Source organism: Cololabis saira, chromosome 3 (assembly GCF_033807715.1).
Source record: "Cololabis saira isolate AMF1-May2022 chromosome 3, fColSai1.1, whole genome shotgun sequence".
Taxonomy (NCBI): domain Eukaryota; kingdom Metazoa; phylum Chordata; class Actinopteri; order Beloniformes; family Belonidae; genus Cololabis; species Cololabis saira.
In genome coordinates this window covers 52,016,690-52,041,283 of record NC_084589.1, presented here as the reverse complement: position 1 = coordinate 52,041,283, position 24,594 = coordinate 52,016,690, and the positions used below count along the sequence as shown (strand labels likewise).

The 24,594-nt window shown below is 47.7% G+C and overlaps 2 protein-coding genes across 3 annotated transcripts; both read right to left on the bottom strand.

The window, feature by feature from the left end:
- Positions 1 to 2,526: 2,526 nt before the first annotated feature.
- On the bottom strand, positions 2,527 to 17,325 carry LOC133440517 (protein asteroid homolog 1-like). Its single transcript, XM_061717790.1, has 6 exons — positions 17,199 to 17,325; positions 9,536 to 10,341; positions 8,261 to 8,569; positions 7,888 to 8,092; positions 3,554 to 3,698; positions 2,527 to 3,433 (listed from the first exon to the last, which is right to left on the bottom strand). Exons 1-6 carry the CDS (start codon positions 17,323 to 17,325, stop codon positions 3,052 to 3,054), a joined length of 1,974 nt encoding a protein of 657 aa, XP_061573774.1. The 3' UTR covers positions 2,527 to 3,051.
- A 1,183-nt stretch (positions 17,326 to 18,508) lies between these two features.
- On the bottom strand, positions 18,509 to 20,707 carry LOC133440506 (hereditary hemochromatosis protein homolog). Of its 2 annotated transcripts, XM_061717777.1 has the most exons (3): positions 20,465 to 20,707; positions 20,255 to 20,297; positions 18,509 to 20,150 (listed from the first exon to the last, which is right to left on the bottom strand). In XM_061717777.1, exons 2-3 carry the CDS (start codon positions 20,292 to 20,294, stop codon positions 19,153 to 19,155), a joined length of 1,038 nt encoding a protein of 345 aa, XP_061573761.1. In that variant the 5' UTR covers positions 20,295 to 20,297; positions 20,465 to 20,707; the 3' UTR covers positions 18,509 to 19,152. The 2 variants fall into 2 exon arrangements, with proteins under 2 accessions (XP_061573761.1, XP_061573760.1); XM_061717776.1 differs by lacking the exon at positions 20,465 to 20,707 and having other exon boundaries at positions 20,255 to 20,355.
- Between the last annotated feature and the right edge of the window lie 3,887 nt (positions 20,708 to 24,594).

Genomic DNA, 24,594 nt, shown 5'->3' with positions numbered 1-24,594 from the left:
CAGAGAGAGTGATTGGCTGCCCCTTGCCCTCCCTGAAGTCTCTGTATGACTCCAGGGCCTTGAAGAGGGCTAGGAAGATCATGGCCGACCCCTCTCACCCTGGCTATGGCCTCTTCACCGTCCTCCCCTCTGGTAGGAGGCTGAGGCTACCCAAGGCTGTGAAAGCCCGCCACAGACTCAGCTTCTTCCCCTCAGCCGCCAGGCTCATCAATGACTCGGGCCCCCCCCGCCCCCCCCCCCCCTCCCCCCTCCCGTTCCTCAATGATGACAAGAAGAAGAAGAAGAAGAAATAATAATAATAATAGTAAATCATAACTGGACTATAATTTATGTATATGCCTGAACTTTATTTTTGTTTATTCCTCACTACGGTGTTTGTGTCTGTGTTTTATTTATTTACATGTGAAAAGAATACTGAGTAGGCACACTGTTACCAACGTGACAAATTCCTATGTGTGTTACACAAATGGCAAATAAAGTAATCTGAATCTGAATCTGAATCTGAAACGGTGAGACTTGCCATTCATAAACACTGGGCTCCTTGTCTAGCTGCATCCATTTCCATATGAAACGCAGTAGGGGTTTGTCCTCATCCAAAAGGCATACCTGATGGAACATACCTTTGATAACTCCACAGATGGCAATGGCATGTTGGCGAAATCTGAGTAGGACTCCAAGGAGAGAGGGACCTAATGTTGGACCAGGCAGTAGACATTTGTTCAGGTTCTGTCCCATATATTCTATGGAGCAGTCAAATACAATTCTCTGTTTGTTATTGTGTTCAACGATGTGATGTGGGAAATACCAGGACTCCTGTGGTTGATCTACCTGCTTATTGGGAATCCTTAGAACATATCCAGCCTGCACGAGTGTATGTAATTCCTTTTGGTACTTATCAGAAAGTTTGGGATCTTTGGACAGGTGCCTTTCTGTAGCACAGAGACGGGGCAGGACAGCTTCCTTTGGAGCTCGAAGGATAGGGATGTTGGGAGCTCTTAACAGTGGAGTGGTATAACGCATTACACCATCTATCTCTACTCTACATGTCTTAGACTGGAGAAGAGTGAGAGCTAGCTTGTCTTGTTTTGACCTTGGTACAAAGAGTCCTCTTGTGAGAACTACGTGATCCATGGGATCGTGGAAATGCCTTCTGTTGTGGTCTATGAGCTCCATAATAGTCGGGAGGCCGCCTATCCCTCTTAGGTCTAGCCCCTAGGTCATGGCTGATTGGCTGTGTATAGGGTTTAGTTGATATTTCATCAGATGGCAAAGGGATTGGTGATTGGTGAGGGTAGCCTCATTAGTGGTAAGCTGGCGTGAGTCTATTACATCCAGTCCATCAGTTTATTGCCATCAGCCATTTTGGGTCACTGTGTGGTGTGTGGCTCAGCCTCCGGCTCAAAGGACCATTTGTAGTGAAAATTAAGTTCTTTTTTTTTTTTTTTCAAATTGTTTTATCCCGATTTTTTCCCCATTATATCACCCAGTGCTCCTACCTAAGTGACAGTGCTAGTCATTGCCATCCTCTACCAACCCAGGGAGGGCCCCGCACTGAGCTCAGGTCTCCTTCAGGGATTCTGGGTTCCAGAGCCCAAGCTATGTGTGGAGTTGAGCCTGACTATCTCTAGCCGGTATCTTTCAACCTCCCACACAAGCTCCGGCTCCTTCCCCCCCAGCGAGGTGGCATTCCATGTCCCTACTGAGAGGGTTTTGGTCCAGGGATTGGGTCATCAAGGCACCCCGCCACGACCGCTTCTCAGTCCACATTGCACCAGCCTCTCATGGACCTTCCTGCGGGTGTTGAGCCTACGGGAAGGCGGGCCCACGTTGCCGTTTCAGGCTGAGCCCGGCCAGGTCCCATGAGCAAAGACCCGGCCACCAGGCGCTCGCCTTCGAGCCCCAACCCCAGGCCTGGCTCCAGGGAGGGGCCCCGGTGATGCCAATCCAGGCGATGTGACGGTCCTTGATGTCTTCCTCTTCATGATAAGCTTGTGAACTTTATACATCTATCCAGTTATTCATCTCATACAAGCCAGCAGCACCTGAAGCCACGCTATTTGACACACAATCCAAAGCGTTTGATTGTATTTATCAGCACCACAGATAGCGGAAACCCACTTCATATAATGATACTGTATAACATGACAAAGTCCAACAAACCACAAGAACTACAAAAACATGGCCTAATAAAACAAATACATTTTAGACACAAATTCAACGCATTTGTAGGAGTTCAGCACCAGTGATAGCGACCAGATAACTCTGAAATCACCGTCTGACATCCACTTCAACTAATGACAGTAGTGTAGTAAAACTGGCATGCCGGCCCATAAATTCACATACAAGTTCAAATTAAATTTGAAGTATTGTGGCCTACTCACCACTACTTGAAGGTACTCGGCGAGCCTTGCGCTCGCCCGGGGGGCCCGGGGATGAATCACTGCTAACAACGTGAGGTTCATCTCCCACAGGATTAGGAGGAGGATTAGGGCGAACAAAATATGCGTCCAGCTTCGGCAATTTGGCTTTTTCTTTCTCCCTTTTTTCTTCTTCTTTGCGTTTTATCACTCCACTTTTGCGTTTATAACTCCCGCTCATGTTTAGGCTGTGGGATTACTCCGCTCTGTTGACAAGTGATGATGATGACGTATGACATTGATAGACGGCTGTTGATGACGGACGATTTTACCCAAAATAAATTTGGAGATTCACTTGTAATTTTTGTTTTAATGTTAACTGTCAATGTGGAAATCTCAGCACAACATATTATACAATGCTTTATACCTAATATGAAGCAAGTGGTGCCCATGCCCGTGCCTCTGACGTCACCAGAGGTTCGTCCAGGGGGCCCTCTAGCGGTTCCTGTGGGTCTTTGTTGTCCCCAGATAAAATATGTAATACAAAAGAATCTGACCCGTAACCAGTAAAAAACTGATTTTTAAATAATTAAAACAGAACCAGAACCTTAATTGTCCTCATAAACCAGTAAAAACTGACCACAGTGTAGATAATAGATTCTTGATCAACCATCATGATCAGAACCTGTCTCCATCAGAGGAGGTCCATTCCCCGACGTTCCTCCTTCCGAGCCAGTTCTAGTTTGTTGCACCGGTTCCGTCTCTCCTTGGTTCTGTATCGCGTTCTGACCGACAGCCGGTCCACCAGTCGTAGCTCATCTTCCACTTTGATCACACTCTGCACTTCGGTTTCAGCCTCTTCATCGCCGTCCTGCAGGAACAGCTTCTCCAGCTCTGGTGGCAGCACCGACTCCTGCCAGCAGCACGCTGGAGCTCTGTGAGCGTAAAACTGGACCGCAGACAGCATCCTGTGGTACTGATCTACGCTGGTCCTGTCGCTCTTCAGGAAGCCCCTCAGCCTCCCTCTGGTACTCATCTTGTCCACCAGCTGGTGGAGCGTCGTCCCCTGATACAACCTGGACAACAACAACGTCTCATCTTTAGGCCGCTGGTCCATCTGACATGATGACGCAGCACCATCACGTCAGACGGACCACGGCGACCTGAGCTTCAACTGCAACTGGTGAAAGTCTCACCGTGCGATTTCCGGATCCGGCAGAGGAAAGCCCAGCAGCTGGTTGAGGTGGACGCTGTCCTTCAGGCACGCCTGCCATTGGTTGAAGGCGTAGACCACGCCCACGTCCGGCTTCTTTGCACCACGGTGATTTCCCGTCTGAGATGCTGCAGCAAAGAGACACCCATCATCAACAAACCTGAGCTCACATGGCACTGAATAACCTCACCCAGAAAGCCAGAAACATGGAGGTCCGCCGGGGCACGTTAACGGGCCTGTGGCTGCTGGTCACTGCAGGGATTATCCAAACAGAATGATAGGAAGTTGTATGCTACTAAGGATTCTCACTCGGCATGCCTTCACAAAGAGCCTTATTCACAAAGCTGGTATATTAAAAGCCTCACACGGGGCTCCATTTATGTTGTGCGATAGCATCACGCTAACACCGAACTCTTCCCAGACCCGAGTTTTTGCCTCCAAGACTGCCCGAGCTACGGGTTGCTTGGCCTGCCAGTACCCATCTACTGGGTCAGGAGTCTCACTGGTCAACATGGTGGGACTCCTTCAGGCTGACAGCATCCCTTACTTCCAGTGTCCACCAGTCAATGTCCCCAGCCTCCCTCGGCATTTCATTTAATTTCATTTCTCATTTATTTGTTATAGAGGGACAATGTACATTAATTAACATTTTAAAAATGTAAATGCACCCAATTGTAGCCAAAAGGCTAATTTCCATTGGCAGTCCCCCTGCAAGAAGGAACACAAGGCGTAAAAGCAACAAATTACAGTAAAAACAAATACATTTCGTATATACAATATTTAGAAATCCTTTCAATAAAGTAGACGGTTGCTGTTTCTGTTGAGTGGTGGGCCCTAAAGCCATGTGGCATGGGATGTAGGACCTGACTAGAATTGAGATGAGAAATTAGTTGATTTGCCACTAATTTTTCAATAACCTTGGACATGACAGGAAGTATGCTTATTGGTCTATAATTTGATACTAAGTGAGGGTCAGCACTCTTAAAAATGGGGACAACAGCTGCAGGCTTCCAGTATTCAGGGAAACTCCCCTGCGTAAATGAAATATTCACAATGTGAGTAATAGGTTTAAACAATAAACGGGCCAGATCCTTGATCACAGCAGAGTCCATCTCATACATGTTCTTTGACGATTTGGGTTTGAGTGAGTCAATTACCTTTGCTACTTGAGTTTCAGACACCCTTTCTAGATTGAAGATGGACACAGCAGGATTTGGTGCCCTGACACTATACTGCTGGTGTAAGGGAAAACTGTTGCCGATGGTGGCTACAGATTCCACAAAATAACGATTTAAGGCTTCAGCTACATCCGTCGCATCATTTGTTAGTATCATTAATCCTAAATTCAATCTGTTTTTCTAGCATGATTTTTTCCAGTTAATTTCTTTATTTGCTGTCATATGCTTTTGGAGTTTCCCTTATTATCTACAATTATTTCAAGAAAGTAGTTTGCCTTGGCTTTCTTAAGTTCTCTTGTCACTTTTTTTCTTAATTATGTAAATGTGTGCCTATCAGTTGTCAATAATGACTTCAATGATATTTTTAGGGTCTGATCTCGATCTTTCATCATTTGAAAAATAGTATCATTTATCCATGGAAGAGAGGCCATTTTATTTTTATTTCTAAACTTTTTGGAAAAATCTTTAATGACTTTATATAACATATCAGTAAAGTACTGGCTAGTGTAGTCCAAATTATCTGATTTCATCAGGTCATCCCACTTAATACTCTGCACAGCATTTTTAAAATCCTCCTTTTTATTCTTTGGTATCTTCATCTTGGAGTCCTTACTCTAAACAGAGATAGAACATTTCTTTCCATTTACTTTTCTAGCCATTGGGCTATTATTATGATCAGACAGCCCGGTTTTAAGATTTGATAATTCTGTCCGGCATGTTGCTAAAAATTAAATCAATCTGCGTGCTAGAGGAATTTGTAATTGTGGTTGCTTTCTTGAAGACTTGTCTTCTCAATTCACATTCACATCTCCAATTACTATCACCTCTCTATTAAAATCACACTATTGCAATAGTTCTCATAAAAGCTAACATTTGATGAGGGCAGACGATAGATCACAATTAGAGTAAAATACATTTCTGGCGAGAGTACAATACTTTGACCCAGATGTTCCAATTCACAGTTTATGAATTTGATTACATTGCATCTAATTGTGTCCTTTACATAACACATAACACCCCCACCTTTTCCATGTTTTTGATCATTCCTAAAAATGTTAAAACCGGGCACATTTATGGCTGCGTGCGGCGAGTTTTCATTCAGCCATGATTCAGATATTGCTAAAAAAATCCAAATTTGATTCTCATAAGAGATGCTGTACTTTTTCACATTTAGAGAGAATACTTCTAATATTTATGTGACCACCTAACAGTCCTTTGGGTTTGATACGGGAGTCCAGATTATCCCCGAGTGGTTTACAGTTTTAAAAACTTTCAATTTCCGATGTTTGATTATCGCTTGATTGATGCACCGATTAGTTCATGTTGCCCGTATTACTCCAGTTACTACATTCCCATGATTACCGTTATCCTCCGAGTATCGAGTCGTTCCAGTCACCATCTATCCAAGATCGCTCCCCGGGCCACCAGCCTCCCCGCCGAGACCGCTCCCCAAGCCCAAGCTGACAGCCGCAGCAGCCGCCACCTCCATGGAACCCCTCCCCTTGCACTCGGCCTCCACACCCGGTAAGCAGTTTCCAGCAGCACGGCCACTCCCATCTCCTTGCCCAGTACCGGCCACAGTCACTGTCGTCGCGTCTCCCACAGTCTGAAGAATCACAGCGGTGCACCTGTTGATGTTTTCGGATACATATCCGCGTTTCAGGTCACCAAACTCTTCACCCGTTCCACATGTGGAAAACGGGCCGGGACACTGGTGTATATCCCCAGACATCAGAGGACAGATGACAATTATGACATTTAGATGCGGTCTTGACATTTCTCTTGCCGTGACGTTTCGAGGCTACATGCAAGCTTGGATACAGGAAAGTGGACAGCAGCGCAAAACTGCCATATCCAAAATGTTTGAGGCTGATTTCACTCCGTTCATGAGAGAAACCCTTATTAAAATAAGGCCCTGAATCGACAGGTTTAGGCCCTGTATCTAAAAACTTTAAAATAAGGCAGTAAGTTAAAAGTGTCAGGAGTACACCTGAGCCTTCCGCTGCAGCCATCTTGCCTCAGCAAGAATCAGCTGGTCAGTATATCAGAATAAGCTGGTCAACATATCCAGGTCAATATAGGTATCTGTGACAAGTTCTCTTGGAGGTGAGAGTTGAAGACTTCCCTGACAGAGGGCTCAGCCAGACGTTCCCAACAGACCCTCACAATACATTTGGGTCCAACTTTTGGGTATCCTGGTTTCACGTGTCCTGATGGACACCCTTATGCTTGAATATGGACGTTATGGACAAACTGTGACTAGCACAGAAGTCCAATAAAAGAGCACAGCTCAAGTTCGGATCGGGGAGGCCGTTCCTCCCAATCACCCCCCTCCAGGTACCAATGTTATTGCCCACGTTGAAGTCCCCCAGTTGGAGCACTATCCCGTACTCCTCCCAAGGGCTCCAAGAAGGCCAGGTACTCTGTACTGCCGTTTGGCCCGTAGGCACAAACAAAAGTGAGAGACCTTTTCCCTTTACCAACCCGAAGGCGCAGGGAACCGACCCTCTCGTTCACCGGGGTGAACTCCAACACATTGCGGCTGAGCTGGGGGGCTATAAACAAGCCCACACCAGCTCGTCGCCTCTCACACTGGGCAACTCCAGAGTAGTGGAGGGTCCAGCCCCTTCCCAAAGAGCTGAGTTCCAGAGCTCAAGCTATGTGTGGAGGTGAGCCCGACTATCTCTACTCGGTATCTCTCAACCTCCCGCACAAGCTCTGGCTCCTTCCCCCCCAGCGAGGTGACATTCCATGTCCCTACTGAGAGGGTTTTGGTATAGGGATTGGGTCGTCGGGGCACCCCGCCACGACTGCTACCCAGTCCACATGGCACCAGCCTGTCATGGTGAACCTATGGGAAGGCAGGCCCATGTTGTCATTCCGGGCTGAGACCAGCCAGGTCCCATGGGCAAAGACCACCAGGCGCTTGCCTTCAATCCCGAAACCCACGCCTGGCTCCAGGGAGGGGTTGCATTTATGCCCCGACAACATAGCTCCTAGGATCATTCGGGCAACACAAACCCCTCCACCACAGTAAGGTGGCGGTTCAAGGAGGGGCTGCTTGGATATGGGTTGAATGTTTATCCTGACATTTCATTAAGTTCTACTGCAGTTTTGCTGCCTGATCCGGTCCGTTTACCTGCTTTGGGTCTGGTTACAACTCCCATGCTCATTCCCAGCAGAAGCGCCTTCAGCAGGGTCAGGTCTGGAGGGGGCTGAGCCATCTGCAGCCAGAAGCAGGTGACGGCCACCGGGAGCTTCAGCTGAGCGGGAAGGAGGCTCAGAGACTCCTCGGTGACACCCAGAGCTTCCATTAGGACCAGCAGACGCTCAAAGGGCTCCGCCTGGCGCCGCCAAGATGCAGGAGAGATGACGAGATGGTAAAACTTCAGGGAATCAATCGTTTATCATAAAATGTGAAAATAATAACCTCCAAGGAGTTAAAATGAATATCTGACACTTGTTTATTCATCTGCAACGTTGTTATTGTGTTGCGAAGAAAGAAGCGTCACCTCATGCAGCGAGCTGAGTCTGAGTCGCTTGCTGGTTGCACTAAAAGCTGGTCGGACCGGTACGTATATCAGGTGTGAATCGACCCGGTCTCGCTCCGTCACCTGCAGTGACGTCCCTCCGCCCAACAGCAGCCCATACATCATCTGCCGGATTGGCCTGGAGATCACATACACGCTGGGCCGGTCCCGGGGCTCCACGGCGATGCCCAGTGACATCCTCTGCAGCCGCAGCACGTCCAAGATGTTCGGGGTGAGCCGGGTCTGCGTCAGAGCCAGACGCGCCCAGTCCGGGACAAGACCGGATTCCTGCTGGAGACAACAGTTAAAACACCCACATGTAGTCGGTAGTCGGTCTTGGCATCTCACGGACCACCAGCCTTCCTACAAGGGGAAGCACATTCACGGTTGTGCAGTTGGTAGTGAATCCGTCTCACAGCTAGAAGGTCCTGGGTTCAATTCTCACCGGTGGCGCTATGGGTGCTGAGTGTGTGTTAAGTTAGTGGCGGCAGTAGCTCAGGTGTCAGAGTGGGTCGTCCAATGATCGGAAGGTCGGCGGTTCAAATCTCGCTCTGTCCCAGTTTGCTGTCGTAGTGTCCTTGGGCAAGGCACCTTACCCACCTTGCCCCGTGTGAATGTGTTTGAATGCGTATGGATGTTTGATGGTGGTCGGAGGGGCCGTTTGGCGCGATATGGCAGCCACGCTTCCGTCAGTCTGCCCCAGGGCAGCTGTGGCTACAAAATGTAGCTTACCACCACCAGTGAGGATGTGTATGAATGAATAATTATGTCTGTAAAGCGCTCTGGGTGCCTTGAAGGCAGAAGGGCGTTATATAAAACCAAGTCATTATTATTAAGTTGGAGTTTGTATGTCTCCCTGTGTTCCCTTGGGTAGCTAATGTGAGCTAACCTCACAAAAACATGCATATAGCCTGTGCTATACACAGGCTATATACTTGAGCTCAGTGCAGGTACCGGGGTTGGTAGAGGGAGCAATGCCCAGGACTGACTTAGGTAGGAGCACTGGGTACTAAAATGGGAAAAAATCAGGGACAAATATATATAAAAAGAGGGGCGGTCCCTCTTCCTTGGTGCTGTATTGTCGGTGGCTCAGTTCTCAGAAGTGGAAGCGCCCTAATGTGGCTTTAATCTGTGAGCCTGAATAGACGACTTTCATGAAATTATATTTGAGAAATACTAATAATTAAAATGCATTAATAAAAATATGATTCCACAAAATGACGTGTTCTTATATCCCTAGCAGTTTTGGATCATTACCTGGAACGGGGGTGGAACCTCCTGCTCGAAGAACTGTTTTAGGCAACTCTGATGAAGTTTGTACGCCTTCTTCCCCTCAAACAGTCCACTCTGGACCTCTTTCCTCTTCTTTGTGTCCAGCTCTCCCATCAGCCCCAGCGCCGCTTCCTCGGCGTCCTCAGACTTCTGGAAGTCTCTCAGCCAGCAGAGCAGCCCCTTCAGGCGACCCAGGGTCTCGCTGCCCGCCGGGGCAAACTGAGTCCAGTTGACTGTCTTCAGCTTCACGTAGTCGTTACCGGCCAAGGCGGTGAAGGTGGGCAGGAGCTGGGGCTCGATCTGGAAGACGTTGCAGAAGCTGGAGGTTGTGTAGCTCTTACAGGGGATGTAGCTCTGCGGGCCGCCGTTCACCTCCTTCCAGCGGAAGTGAGTGATGGGCAGAAACCCTGCAGGGAGGTCAAAGATGAAGAAGTCCCCGTCGTTGGAAAGCACAGGGCAGTTCCATTCAACAGCGAGGGCAGCTACCTCCTGGTCGGCCTCCCCGAAGCACTGGGCCACCGGAACCTGCAGTCGGGCCAGAGTCTGTTTGAAGACCATCCTGGCCATCTGTGGGAGGATTCCCTTGCTCTTACCGGTGTCCGCTGCCTCGTGGGCTCTCTGGATTAACTGCTCAGCTCTCATCGTCACCGTTTCCAGCTTCCTGTCTGTGGGGTCTGAACCTCCGTCCAGAACCACGTATGCTCTGACCTTGCAGATGGTGAGCGCTGAAATGAACCTCTCGATGAGGTCTTCAAACGATGCGTACTCCCCACCGCAATTCTGGTCCAAACCTGGCAACAACACAAGCAGTCATCCAGCAGCTGTGGACTCTGTGGACATGTGGACTCTCTCTAAGACCATAACTAAGTCTTTAGACGAGCATGGCAGCCGGATCCTGCACAAACCCGTCAGTGTTGTAACCCAGAGGTTTGTGAAGAATCCATTTGAAGTACAAAAGTACTGAGCCAATACTGGCTTTACCGGTTAGTCGGAGCAAACCGGTCCAGTAACTGACATGCCTGTCAGCCGGTTTACCTGCGATCTTAACCTCCACCTATCCTGATCAGATCTGTGCATCCAACCACGGCCCTTCTGAAGGCAGTGCAGGTTGAATTCCCAGCCTGTTACACCCGCAAACGTAATAACAGCCCACAAACGTAATAAACAACAAATGTAATACAAATCTGCAGCATTGAATGTAATAATCCCGCAAATGTAATACATTTCCCACAAATGTAATAAAATGTGCCTACTGCAAACGTAATACTGAATTTCCTGCAAATGTAATAACTATTACATTTGCAGGAAATTATTACATATGTGGGAAGGTGAAAATCTGTAAATATAATAACTTCCCACAAACGTAATATGAGACAAAATAATGATATTTGTGGTTGTTATTGTTTGTTCTTTCTTCTATTAATGAGGGAGAAGGTGTAGATGTCATTTTGAGGATTCTAACAAGATAATTATTTTTTTTGTGTAAAAATTATTATTCAAAGAGAAATATTTGAATACGTTAAAGGAATCTTTAATGATTAAATTATAATTTATTTTAATAAAAAAAGATAACATAATTGTGATAATCACAATTGTTTTAATAAAATTATTATTACTATTATTATTATATTTTATTATTTCTTTTGATTATTTTTTCCCCATATACACACATACAAAATCACACATACAATAATATAACTAAAACTTACATTGTACGCCCACAAACAGAGCGAGCTTTAACAGTACAATGCAACTCTTTTCTTGATTTAATTCATGAAATTCATTCATTTTTGTTGAATTAATTTTTGATGCTTTGGCAATATTGTTGTGATATTTACCATTGAAGCAAATTTGAATCTAATTGAATGAAAAAAAAACACTTTAATACTAAAAATCTTCTGCTTATACAAGTTGCTCACTAAATGTCTTCAACAGGCTGACATTTTCTTGCCACATATTCTTGTTCTTTAGATTCGTGCCTATTTTCATGTGTTGTGTATACAAATGAGCAATACATTCCAGCTTTTTAGGAAAATCTTTTGTTAATAAAGTGCAAAAACACAGATTGAGCAAAAACAGGCTAAAGCTCCACTTGCTGCTGAACCAGTGAAAATAAATAAAGAAAAGTGTCCACGGGTGCAAAAGGAGGTAAGGAGGGCAAAAAGCAAAACAAAACACTCAGTGAAGCCCCTGACATCCACTGAGACCCAACCTTTGGTGGCATCAAATCCTCTCTTAGCTAGTTCTGGGATATCAGATTTATTCACGACTAACCTCGTGTTGCAGAAAATGGACTATCCATCATCACTCAAGGAATACTTGTCCCTATTTCTCCATACTCTGACTGAAGCTGACCGTTGAGTTTACGTCCTGTCTGCAACCGGGACATCAAATTCCCCCTTGAGTACCTAAAGTATAGTACTGTAGGTCTCATCATCCATTGGGCATACGCCTTGTCCAGCACATATCATACAGAGTGTGGACAGTAGAATCAACGTTATGCGGAGATTCATCTCCAACCTGCGAGAACACAAATATGATTTGGTATAAATCTTTTATTCTTAGGCAGTAGTGCAATGCAACAAGGACTTTATATTTCTGTACAGCTGAGTTCTCTCAGTATAATAAAATGACCATTGTTGTCAGGGTTTGAGACTTCCCCCCAGTTTGAGTTTTAGTTTTGTCCCTCCTGTTTCCCCTTTGCCCTGATTGTGTCTGCACCTGTGTCTCGTCGTGTCTCGTTATCCCCTGTGTATATCTGGTCTTGTCATTCCTTTGTTGCCTGTCGGTCCGTACTGTTTGTTCCCTCCATGTACTCCTGGTTTTCGATCCCTGTATACGTGAGTTGTTTTTGATCCTGCTCTGCAGCATTTTAGTTTGGCTTTTTTGTGGAATAAATCCTTCTGTTTTTTGAGAACTCCTGCCTCCAGCCTCCCTCTCTCTCCTTGCGTTTGGGTCCTCAACACCACGCCTTGTGACAGAACGGACCGACCAGCATGGACCCAGCAGGAGAGAGTGCATCGGCCCCTGCTCCGGTGATGGTCCCGGACCCCCCACAGCCTGCGCCTCGGACCCGGGTACCCCCGCAGCCTGCGCCTCGGACCCGGGTACCCCCGCAGCCTGCGCCTCGGACCCGGGTACCCCTGCAGCCTGCGCCTCTGACCCGGGTACCCCCGCAGCCAGCGCCACGGACCCGGGTCCCCACTCGGGCAGCTCCGGGGATCCTCTGCCCCCCGACGCCGGCTCCCCGCATCCTGCCTGCCCCTGTTCCGGCGCCCCGCATCCTGTCTGCCCCTGTTCCGGCGCCCCGCAGCCTGTCTGCCCCTGTTCCGGCGCCCCGCAGCCTGTCTGCCCCTGTTCCGGCGCCCCGCAGCCTGTCTGCCCCTGTTCCGGCGCCCCGCTGCATGTCTGCCCCTGTTCCGGCGCCCCGCAGCCTGTCTGCCCCTGTTCCGGCGCCCCGCAGCCTGTCTGCCCCTGTTCCGGCGCCCCGCAGCCTGTCTGCCCCTGTTCCGGCCCCCCGCATCCTATCTGCTCCTGTTCCGGCCCCCCGCATCCTGTCTGCTCCTGTTCCGGCCCCCCGCATCCTGTCTGCTCCTGTTCCGGCCCCCCGCATCCGGTCTGCCCCGACTCCGGTTCCTGAGGTGGTCCCGCAGCCCTCGGTTCCTGAGGCGGCCCCGCCGCCAGTCTCTGTTCTGGAGGTGGTCCCGCCGGTCTCTGTTCCCCTTCCTGAGGCGATCCTGGATGGATCTGCCGCAGTCCCAGACCGACCCCCTGACCAGCCTGCCGCAGTCCCAGACCGACCCCCTGACCAGCCTGCCAAGCCCCCAGACCGACCCCCGGATCCGCCTGTTACGCCCCAAGGGCGACCCCCCGAACTGCCTCGCCGGTCTGCCCGGCACCGAGGACGGCCCCCGGAACTTTGGCCGTGTGTGGTTTGGGCCCTCCTCCGGGCCCCCTCCGCCTGCCTTGGGTGTGGACTGTTGGGACATCTGGGATCTGTCCCTTGAGGGGGGGGTACTGTCAGGGTTTGACACTTCCCCCCAGTTTGAGTTTCAGTTCTGTCCCTCCTGTTTCCCCTTTGCCCTGATTGTGTCTGCACCTGTGTCTCGTCGTGTCTCGTTATCCCCTGTGTATATCTGGTCTTGTCATTCCTTTGTTGCCTGTCGGTCCGTACTGTTTGTTCCCTCCATGTACTCCTGGTTTTCGATCCCTGTATACGTGAGTTGTTTTTGATCCTGCTCTGCAGCATTTTAGTTTGGCTTTTTTGTGGAATAAATCCTTCTGTTTTTTGAGAACTCCTGCCTCCAGCCTCCCTCTCTCTCCTTGCGTTTGGGTCCTCAACACCACGCCTTGTGACAATTGTTGGTATTTAATTATTGTAATATGTATTGAGAATTGTGCAATTAAAATAGCACTTTATATCTAGTGTGCAATTGGGCAAGTTGCAATATAATACGCACTCAACACGTAACTTTGTGTGTTTTATTAATAATGTGAGTTCTATGTTCAAAACCAACCTGCCAATGGGACTAGAGATGGAAATTGGCCATACGGCTATAATCGCACATGTTCACATGAATATGTGCATCAGCATGTCCCATTTTTTCAAAAATAAATCAATTTACAAATCTACAAATGTCTTACATATTGTACCTTTAAGACTGACAACAGTCAGTCTGTGACCATCGCTGTCTATGGTCCTGAAGTCTCAGACAGGTCACAGCCTAGAAGCTCCTACAATAAAACACATACGATTTCTGAGCATTTACACCTCTGACCACAACGCTAATATAGACCACAACTGTAATATAAAGTTTTACAATATCAAACTGCATTTTGTGAAAACAAACTAAATGCTGATGTTGTAAATAGTACAGGCTATAAACATTATGCATAACATCTTAAAATAACATAAACATCTAAAATGATCCTTACTAATAACAATTAATGAATTATAATGTTTTCAAACATTATAATTGAGGGGATCCTAGCATGCTGCATAAGAGAAAAAAATGTAACATCGACATGTTTGACAATCTAGCGGACTGAATGTTTAAGGTAGATTTCACCGAATCCATTGATACCAAATACATCATGCTGGCTGACCGGGAAAGGAGTGAAAAGTTGTTGCAAAGTTGAACTGCTTTACTGCGAAGTGACTATCGACTTCATTGTAAGCTGGAATGTGGTGCAGCTAATTATGGTGGAGTATCATGCTACATAAGAGGAAAAAAATACAAGGGTGACACTTTTGACAATATAGCAGACTGAGCTTTAAAGCTACTGTGAAACCATCATATATCTTGAGATTTCAATGAATTAATCGATACATCATGCTGACTTACTGGGAAAGGGGTGAAAACTTGTAGCCTGTTTTACCGCAAAGTGACCATTGCCTGTGCGTCTTCTTTGTTCTGATTGGCAGAGTGTTGGTGCATACCCATACATTCATTTATTTGCAGCAACAAATCCTTAAAAATGACATCACACTTAATTGAAAGGCCGTTTATTTAAAATAATGTAACATAATGTAACATTGGGAAATTTCCTGATACTTACCGTAGCTTACCTGGCAATTCTCACTTTCCTGCATTCACATAAGGTAGATTAATTTAAGTTCACCAGTCATTATTTATTTGCAAGCCTTTAATTGTCAGTGTTCAGACAGTCTTGGCCCATGTAACTATCAAAAAGAACACGCACCAGTCTTAAATCTTGACAAATGTTTTTATTAGGCCTACTTCAAAGAATGGACTACCTATTCAAGTTTTTGGCTTTAGATATGCAGACATTAAATGGTTCAAACATTGGCTCACAAGCCACCAGCATAGGCTCGTAGCCATAGCCCTTAAAATAATATGAGCATGTATGACCTGTGTGTGTGTGTGTGTGTGTGTGTGTGTGTGTGTGTGTGTGTGTGTGTGTGTGTGTGTGTGTGTGTGTGTGTGTGTGTGTGTGTGTGTACGTGTGTGTATATGTCTATGTAGCTATGTGTATGTAGGTGTGTGTGTGTGTGTGTGTGTGTGTGTGTGTGTGTGTGTGCGTGTGTGTGTGTGTGTGTGTGTGTGTGTGTGTGTGTGTGTGTGTGTGTTATAAACCAAACAAAGCTCCACCTGAAGTGTATCTATAGTGGGGGAGGGGGGGAAGCAACCCCGCCACCCGCGAGACCAGAGGCCGACAAGGAAGAACCCGGAATCCAGGCCACCGGCAACCCCACAGAGGGGAGAATTAGGAGGGAGGCAACCCACCGCCTCCGAGGGCGTGTGTGTGTGTGTGTGTGTGTGTGTGTGTGTGTGTGTGTGTGTGTGTGTGTGTGTGTGTGTGTGTGTGTGTGTGTGTGTGTGTGTGTGTGTGTGTGTGTGTGTGTGTGTGTGTGTGTGTGTGTGTGTGAGAGAGTTATTAATAACTTAGAACTGCTCTGTCACTTTCTGACCTGCCCCACCTGACATGTGGGTTGCTTGTCAACATTCCAGTCACTATTGTATTGTATAAAAGGCCTGTAATGACTTTGCTGACTTTTTCACAAACAAAATATTACAGATAAGACAAGCAATGTGCTCCACCTCAGGAATGATAACACTCTGGCCTTCCCATCCTCTAGTAAAGCTGGGACAGTTTAGCGTTTTAAATTACAAAACCCTAACGGAAACAGTATCAAAATTAAAGCCCACAACATGCTGTCTTGATATTCTGCCTTCAAACTTTTTTAAAACAGTTTTTAACTGCATAGCTCTGGATGTATTGCAGATAATAAATACTTCTCTTCAAACAGGCCAGTTTCCCCAGGCCTTGAAAACTGCAGTAATAAAACCTCTTCTAAAAAAATCAAATCTGGATGCTACAACACTTAGTAACTATAGGCCAATATCAAATCCGCCATTTTTGGGGAAAATCATTGAAAAGGTCGTTTTCCAGCAAATCCATGCTTTTATGATGCAAAACAACCTCTTTAATGTATTTCAGTCTGGATTTCGGCCACACCACAGCACTGAGACTGTACTCATCAAAGTCTTAAATGATATTCATCTGAATAATAATGCAGGCGAATCCTCTGTTCTGGTTTTACTGGATCTCAGTGCTGTATTTGACACAGTTGATCATAACATGCTACTCAGCAGACTGGAAAAGTGGGTGGGACTTACCGGCACTGTGCTTCAATGGTTAAAATCTTACTTGCATGATAGGGCCTTTTTTGTGTCAATTGGAAACCATGAGTCTAAGAGAACCAAGATCACATGTGGGGTTCCTCAAGGGTCCATTCTCGGACCGCTTCTATTCAACATCTATATGCAACACCTAGCTCAGATTATGGAACATCACAACATTTCCTACCATACTTTTTGCAAGAAATTCAGTATTACGTTTGCAGTAGGCAAATTTTATTATGTTTGTGGGAAATGTATTACATTTGCGGGATTATTACATTCAAAGCTGCAGATTTGTATTACGTTTGTGGTTTATTACGTTTGTGGGCTGTTATTAAGTTTGCGCTCTTTCCCTCGCCATCCCTCGTTTCAAAGAGCGCCTCCATCACCTGCCTTCTGTCCTTTCTAACGACCAGGTTGTTTTGTTTTTATAATCTACTCCTGATAACTTATGCGACCCTTGTTTGTCAGTGACGGAGGAGTTTTAGTGACGCGCGTCTCACCTGAGTTATAGTACAGCTGGACAATCAGGTTGCTTCCATCGATCACCAGCCGGGTCCCCCGGAGCTGGACATCCCGGAAAACCTCCCTGCGGGTCTCCAGGAGACGTCTGAGTCCTCGAACGCCCATCTCTCGTCTGTGTTGTGCACATCTCCGCGACACCGGGCACGCTCTTTATCTGTTTCTTGAAGTTTCAGTTTCCTGACGTCACTTTACACGACATCGGTCAGGAGGAGGGCTGAACCAGAATGCTGCTGGTTTTGGTCTCAAGTAAAGTGTAAAGAATATGTGACGGTCGGGGGAGGGAGTGGCACAGATGGCAAAGAAACCACAAGTATGATAGATAATCCCTCATATATGACGTTACTCTGAAGTTAGGAGGTGTGTCACACTTTTGATTGACACTGCAGAGGCAAGTCTTGACAACATTCCTGCACTTTGTTGGGACTTTAAGGTGTTTAGTTATCAACAACTTCCTGAAGGTCGTTTTAAAACCTGGATTCTTTCATTCTTCATGGTTCTGATGTGGATCTGCTGCCGTGTTTTTGGGACATTTCATGTCATATGACCCAATATCAGTGAAGCTCCATCCATCACATGTGACTGACAGGTGTCCAGGCCCAGACCAGCATCCCTCCACCACCGTGCTTGACAGTGAGTCTGAGGCTACCCTGGGGAGGAACCTCATTTCAGGTGGTTGTACCGTCCACCCGCTGCAGTTGGTGACCATAGATGAGGGTAGGAATGTAAATGATCCTAACCACACCCTCTTCACTGGAGACCAACTGACAGCTAAACAACTGAGATGAAAGTGAAACCTTAAAAGCCCTCAGTGGAATTTTGGTGACACATTGACAGCTGATTTGTGCAGTAAACAATACCAAACATAGTTTATGTGAGAGCTGAACAACACACACCTGTCAATCAGACGGACAGAGTGCTTTCAGTTCACAAGTTAACTGCATTTTGTTGTGCCACAAAGGGGGTGCTGGTTCAGTTATTAAAGAGTTATTAATAATTGTCTTTCAATAATTAATAAAGTAGATTACTTATCAAAATGAATTATCAAAATGAATTCATCAAAACGGGAAACCACCTGACTTATCAGGAAAATAATAACTATCAGCAAAATCAGTCTCAAAGTAGCTGTTATTCCATATGTTCCAGTCTGTTGCCAGGGATGGCGTTACAGAAAAACAGTGAAGGAAGGAGTCCGAGCTCAGACCATTGCAACCAGCAGCTGTGACAAACATGTATAAAATAAACACATACAACTTCTCTCATTAAAATAATTATAATTTATTTACACAAGTGTTGATAACAAGATGATAAAAAAACAGTATGACATGAATCTGGCGGCATTTCACCACCTCACCGCCTGCGTCGCCAGTTCCCCATGTCTTAAGTAAGTTCCTACGGGAAGGTCAGGGTTGGTGTAGGGATACGCACATTTTTCGGTTAGTTTTTTCTTTTTAGATCCCAGCCTTTGCGTAGAAGGTGGCTTGCGCATCTTTCAGGCCCTTTTTGAGCGCAAGCAAGCTTTATAGATGAGGCCCCTGGGCATTGCCGTCTCTACCAACCCCGGGAGGGCCCTGCACTGAGCTCAGGTCTCCTCCTTAACCTGAGGAGTGAGCAGGCCGCATCTTTTCACCAGACAGGGTGGGGATTCTCCGGCCGGATGTAGCGCGTGGAAGGATCACGCTATTCCAGCCGGATCCTCCCCACCCCATCTGGCGCCCCGGTTGGCCAGAGGGGGCATGTGTAGCCCAGGACTGTGTGCATGTTTTTGTGAGGGTAGCTCACATTTCACATTTCTTTCTGTAAAACTACAGATTCTGAACAATAACAGCTCAACAGATCAATATCCTATCAGAACTTCAGAGGGACAACTTTTCATCAGGATGTCTTTCAGTCCAGATCTGATGCTCACAACCTCTGGAACCGTGTCATCAAGATTCAGGTGTCTGCTCCGGGACTCTCCTGTGTTTCCATGGAGATGCCCTCTGTCCCTGACCTCTTCCTCATCTTCATCATTAGCACCAGCAGCAGGATGGCAGCAACCATCAGGACGACGGGAGCAGAGATGACGTGGACTCTGAAAGAGCGGAAAGACTCCGCCCTCCAGCTCACGTCCAGCCGGTTGTCCAGACTCAGGTGAGACGCTGCACAGGTGTACTTGTGCTTCCTCTGCAGCTCCTCTTCATCCACCACCAGCGTCTTCCTCAGCTGGTAGAGACCGTTGCCGTTGGGCAACACCGAGCCAACGGTCATTTGGTCCTCGTCCACGGGTTCACCGTCCCGCAGCAGCGTCAGGTTGATGTGGCGAGGGTAGAAGTCTGTGGCCAGACAGGTGATCTGGGCCCCGCCCCCCCCCGGCTGTGATAGGAGGCGTAGTCGAGGTCGAACACGACGCAACACCAGGTGCTTCTCGCTCTCCAACAGGCGTCGTAGAGTCAAGGTGCATAAGGGCAGGTAAATGTTTGTGTATAGAGTCTGCAAGTACATCTGCCTCATGGTGTCCAACTGGAAATCCCAACCATCACCACCAGCGTACAGGAAGTGAGTCGTATTACAATGGATGATGTCGGCATCATGACCATTTGCACCATCCCTGGACATGATGAAATCAGGCTGACCGTCTTCCTGGACCTCACAAACCACCATCCTCTGTTGAGCGTAGACGCCTGGAGAGGTCAGATTCAGCTGTTTCCTGACTATGTCCAACCTCATCCTCATACTCATCATCATCTTCTGTATCACATTCAAGGCAAAATGTCCCAGGTCAAGCTCTGCCCCTTTTTCACCTCCACCACCAATCTTCATCACTCTGTTGGTCTCTGAGTCATAGTACCCCACCTGGATGTCATCCAGCATCAGAACCATGGAGAACTCTGGGAACTGGGTTGGTACTGAAGTGTAGGTGGCCAAAATCCACAGGGAGTGATTTCCAAAGCCTAAAAAATGCAGAGAAGTCAAGTGTGTTCTCAATAGTCCTTCTTCTGGTTGTCTGAAAAACGTAAAGTGAAATGAAACAGCTGTTTCCAGTAGTATTTGTTACCTGAACTCATCACCAGGTGGACGAGCAGAGACCCCGACATCAGCTGGAGAACAAACATATTTATTAGACGCTGATCAGTCCCGATCGTCTGTTTCTGTCTCTGTGTCTTTACTGTTTTTTAGAAGGAAGCAGGGCAGATTAAAGGGCTTTAACCAATCAGAATGAAGGAGAACATGGAGGTGTTTGCAGTCAGACAGGTTATACTCCTACCTGAACTCACAGCTTGAGGAAACAAAGTCCATCCCGTCAGTCAGGTTTGTTCCTGCAGGTCCAGCGTTCAGAGGAATTCCTGAGGCTCATTCAGGCAGCTGGTTGAACTATCATCAACTATATATATTAACCTTCTTTTTACGTGTTTGTGTTATTCTCCCAGATACGGCTGACCTGTATAAGCACATGTTTGGGGCACCGTGGCCCCCAGGTGCAGGGGCAGGGGCAAGAGGAAGGGGCAGGGGGAGGGGCAGGGCAGGGAAGGGGAAGGGCAGGAGCAGGGGCCGGGGCAGGGGCAGGGGGAGGGGCAGGGCAGGGGCAGGGGCAGGGGGCGGGGCAGGGGCTAGGGGAAGGGCAGGAGCAGGGGCCGGGGCAGGAGCAGGGGCAGGGGCAGGGCAGGGCAGGGAAGGGGCAGGGGCAGGAGCAGGGGCAGGGGGAGGGGCAGGGGCAGGGGCAGGGCAGGGAAGGGGCATGGCAGGGCCAGGGGCAGGAGCAGGGGGAGGGGCAGGTGCAGGGGCAGGGGCAAGGGGAAGGGCAGGAGCAGGGAAGGGGCAGGGGCAGGTGCAGGGGCAGGGGCAAGGGGAAGGGCAGGAGCAGGGGTCGGGGCAGGGGCAGGAGCAGGAGCAGGGGCAGGGGGAGGGGCAGGGCAGGGAAGGGGCAGGGCAGGGGCAGGAGCAGGGGCCGAGACAGGGGCAAGGGCAGGTGTGTTTGATTAATACAGAAGATTACTTATCAAATTGAATCAATCAACACAAACAACTTCTCTCATTCAAATGAATCAGAATTTATTTACACAAGTGTTAAAAGATAGTTAAATCTACAATAACATTTTTACAGTGCAATTAATTAAAGGAAGGGCAGGCGAAGGTGCAGGGCAGGGGCAGGGGCAGGAGCAGGGGCAGGGGGAGGGGGAGGGGCAGGGGGAGGGGGAGGGAAGGGGAAGGGCAGGAGCAGGAGCAGGGGCCGGGGCAGGGGGAGGGGGAGGGGCAGGGGCAGGGCAGGAGCAGGGGCAGGGGCAGGGGGCGGGGCAGGGGCAGGGGTTGTAGGGGAAGGGCAGGAGCAGGAGCAGGGGCCGGGGCAGGAGCAGGGGCAGGTGCAGGGGCAGGGGCAGGGGCAGGGCAGGGCAGGGAAGGGGCAGGGGCAGGAGCAGGAGCAGGGGCAGGGGGAGGGGCAGGGGCAGGGCAGGGAAGGGGCATGGCAGGGGCAGGGGGAGGGGCAAGGGGAAGGGCAGGAGCAGGGAAGGGGCAGGGGCAGGGGTGGGGGCAGGGGCAGGGGCAAGGGGAAGGGCAGGAGCAGGGGTCGGGGCCGGGGCAGGAGCAGGGGCAGGGGGAGGGGCAGGGCAGGGAAGGGGCAGAGCAGGGGCAGGAGCAGGGGCAAGGGCAGGTGTGTTTGATTAATACAGAAGATTACTTATCAAATTGAATCAATCAACACAAACAACTTCTCTCATTCAAATGAATCAGAATTTATTTACACAAGTGTTAAATCTACAATAACATTTTTACAGTGCAATTAATGCGCTAGCTCTACAATGAAGTCAAGCAATACACAAAACACATCTGATGTATGCTTATGTTTCAGAGAAGTGGAGTATCAATTAACATAATTTTTTTTAAATCAAAATCAATATTAGATTATTTTACACAGATTTGACACAAAGCTGGTATATTAAAAGCCTCATACGGGGAATAATTTATGTCGTGCAGCAAAGGGGGTGCTGGTTCAGTTATTACAGAGATATTAATAATTGTCTTATGATAAGTATTAATAATTAATAATGAAGATGACTTATCAAAATGACTGATGCAAACAGGTATGCGTGCCAGCCTGGTGCCAGGGGGGGTGCTATAGAGTAACCTTGAAGGAAGCATTCCTAGCACAGGCCTTTGGAACCAGGAAATTTAACAAATATGTGCAAAATAAACAGAAACAACTTTTTCTCATTCATATGAATCAGAATATATTTACACAAGCGTTAAAAGACAGTGAACTAACACTTGGGATAAATTCTGATGCCTAAACTACACATAAACTACAACTAACTAAACATGGACACAAACTTCAGATGATATATGTGTGTGACTCTCTCTGTGTGTGTGAGTGTGTGTGTGTGGGGGGCGGGGGCTTCTTACCTGGATCTTTGGAAGTGAAGGAAAACGTGGTTTGGTCTGGCCGGCCAGCGCTCCTTGGTGAACAGCTGGATGGTTACGCTCCGCAAGTGATCCTGATAAAGAGTGGCTCTCTCTCTCTCCTGCCCTTCTCATCTCCGTGTGGATGAGTGGTGCATTATGGGTACAGCAGCTGGGCCTCCTACAGCTCCAGGTCGGTCCGAAGGCGTTCACGTCGGGGCATGCGAGGGTCCCTCGTTCGGCTCATCTGGGGCTCAGAACATTCGTGGGTCACTCGTTGCAGCGCTCCAGACTATGGTTGCCATTTCAAGACAACCAGACGCCTCTTTGGTCACGATAATGGAGAAGGCCGGCCCATAGCTAGTAGCTCTTCATGCTAAAATAGGAGCTGTAGCCTTTTTCATAGCTCACAGAGAACTCCATGGTACAGTTGGCAGGGCTGAAGGAGAAGAGATCTTGGGAGCAAGAAAGGAGGAGTTTGGGAGAAAGAGAGTGAGAAAGGGGAAACCTGCTCTTAATAGTCGGGCCCGGGCTGCCATAAATCGATTTCGGCCTCTCCTGCGATTTGGGGTCCATGCCCAATGAGGGTGCTATAACTTATATCCAAAGAGCCATAAATGCAAACCCTGCCACGGCTTTGATTCATTATGGAGGTTCCTTTGTTTCAAACCATGCAGTCGGCTTTAAGAAATCAAGGCTGGCCTCAGAGTTTACCTCAGAACTAGGCCTCAGAATTGAAATCAAGTCTTTCCATGTTCAATACAGGACTGTGGCCCAACACTTAGCAACAGTCGAATAGTGTTACTTGTGGTGTGCAAAAGAAATAGTAAATATAACTTACATATTAAATATGTGGCACAGCATATTTCAGGCATGAAGGGTTAACTAATCTAAAAACCTTCTTGCCTTTTAAACATTTGATTCAAGTATCTCCAAATTTACAACCACGCAGTTTATTTAGCTGCAGCAGCAGCATCAAGACATTGAGGTAACCCAGCCACAACCGGGTCCAGCTAACTGGCAACAGGTCTCATCACCCCACCATGTCCCTGCAGGGGAACTGAGGTCATGCATCTCATCCTTTCATCCACCATTTGGGTGAAAGGATGGCCACAGTAAGACGCCCATAAAGCAGGAGAGGGTTGTAGAGCTAGTTTCAGCTGGTGGAACGCCTCGACCGCTTCAGGAGTCCATACCACCATGATCTCCCAAGCCCTCCCCATGAATAAGAGGCTCAGAGGAGCCTCCAATGCAGCATAACATGGTAGGAAGATTCCCCAGTAAGAACAGCTTCCCAGAAATTACATCTTCTGTTTCTTTGTAACAGGCAGTAATCGTCTGCCTTCAGCAGAGATAACGCACCCCAGAAATGTGACTTGTTTACTGCAGGAGTGCAGTACCAGGAGTTAACACTAGAGCATCAAAGCAGCATTATAGATGGTAGGTGACTCACAGTAACCTTGGCACAAACGAGTGAAAGTCCAATGTTCACCTTTCAAGTTAAATGCAAACCTAAACCGACTATCAGGATCCACAGGAACACTGAAATATATTCTGCTGAACTAGGAATCTGTGTCACAATGGTGGTCAAATTAGGCACAGAAGGAGCACTAAAACAGCTTCATGAACCACTAGCAGATCTTGGATGAATCTACGTTCTGTCGGATACAACAAAAACACAGTCACTGTTCATTTAGAAGAAATCATCCTCCCAAACGTACAACATAGACAAAAACTATTCAAAACTTGTCGGATTTTTAAAACAACATCCCACAATTCTTCCATGTCACCCTTCAGGTTGATGGGATCAGCTTATCAGTTCCACAGCACAACGGTCAGAACAACTGAACGATCAATCCCAGAGGTGAAATTTATCAAAATTAGTCATATGTCTTGGATGCTTTCCTTGTTTTTTTTTTCTTCCACAGGAAGCCCAGGCTTTTAGCTTAAAAGCCACCAGGAAACAACAGGCTCTTGTCAGATTCAGCTCATGTAAAGCCA

Coding starts and splice junctions, on each gene's coding strand:
- LOC133440517 (XM_061717790.1), bottom strand. CDS start 17,325: ATGGGCGTTCGAGGACTCAGACGTCTCCTGGAGACCCGCAGGGAGGTT. Junction 8,093..8,260: donor GACTCAGCTCGCTGCATGAG/GTGACGCTTCTT, acceptor TGGCGGCGCCAG/GCGGAGCCCTTTGAGCGTCT. Junction 3,434..3,553: donor CCGGATCCGGAAATCGCACG/GTGAGACTTTCA, acceptor GTTGTTGTCCAG/GTTGTATCAGGGGACGACGC.
- LOC133440506 (XM_061717776.1), bottom strand. CDS start 20,312: ATGTTTGTTCTCCAGCTGATGTCGGGGTCTCTGCTCGTCCACCTGGTG. Junction 20,151..20,254: donor CCACCTGGTGATGAGTTCAG/GTAACAAATACT, acceptor TGCATTTTTTAG/GCTTTGGAAATCACTCCCTG.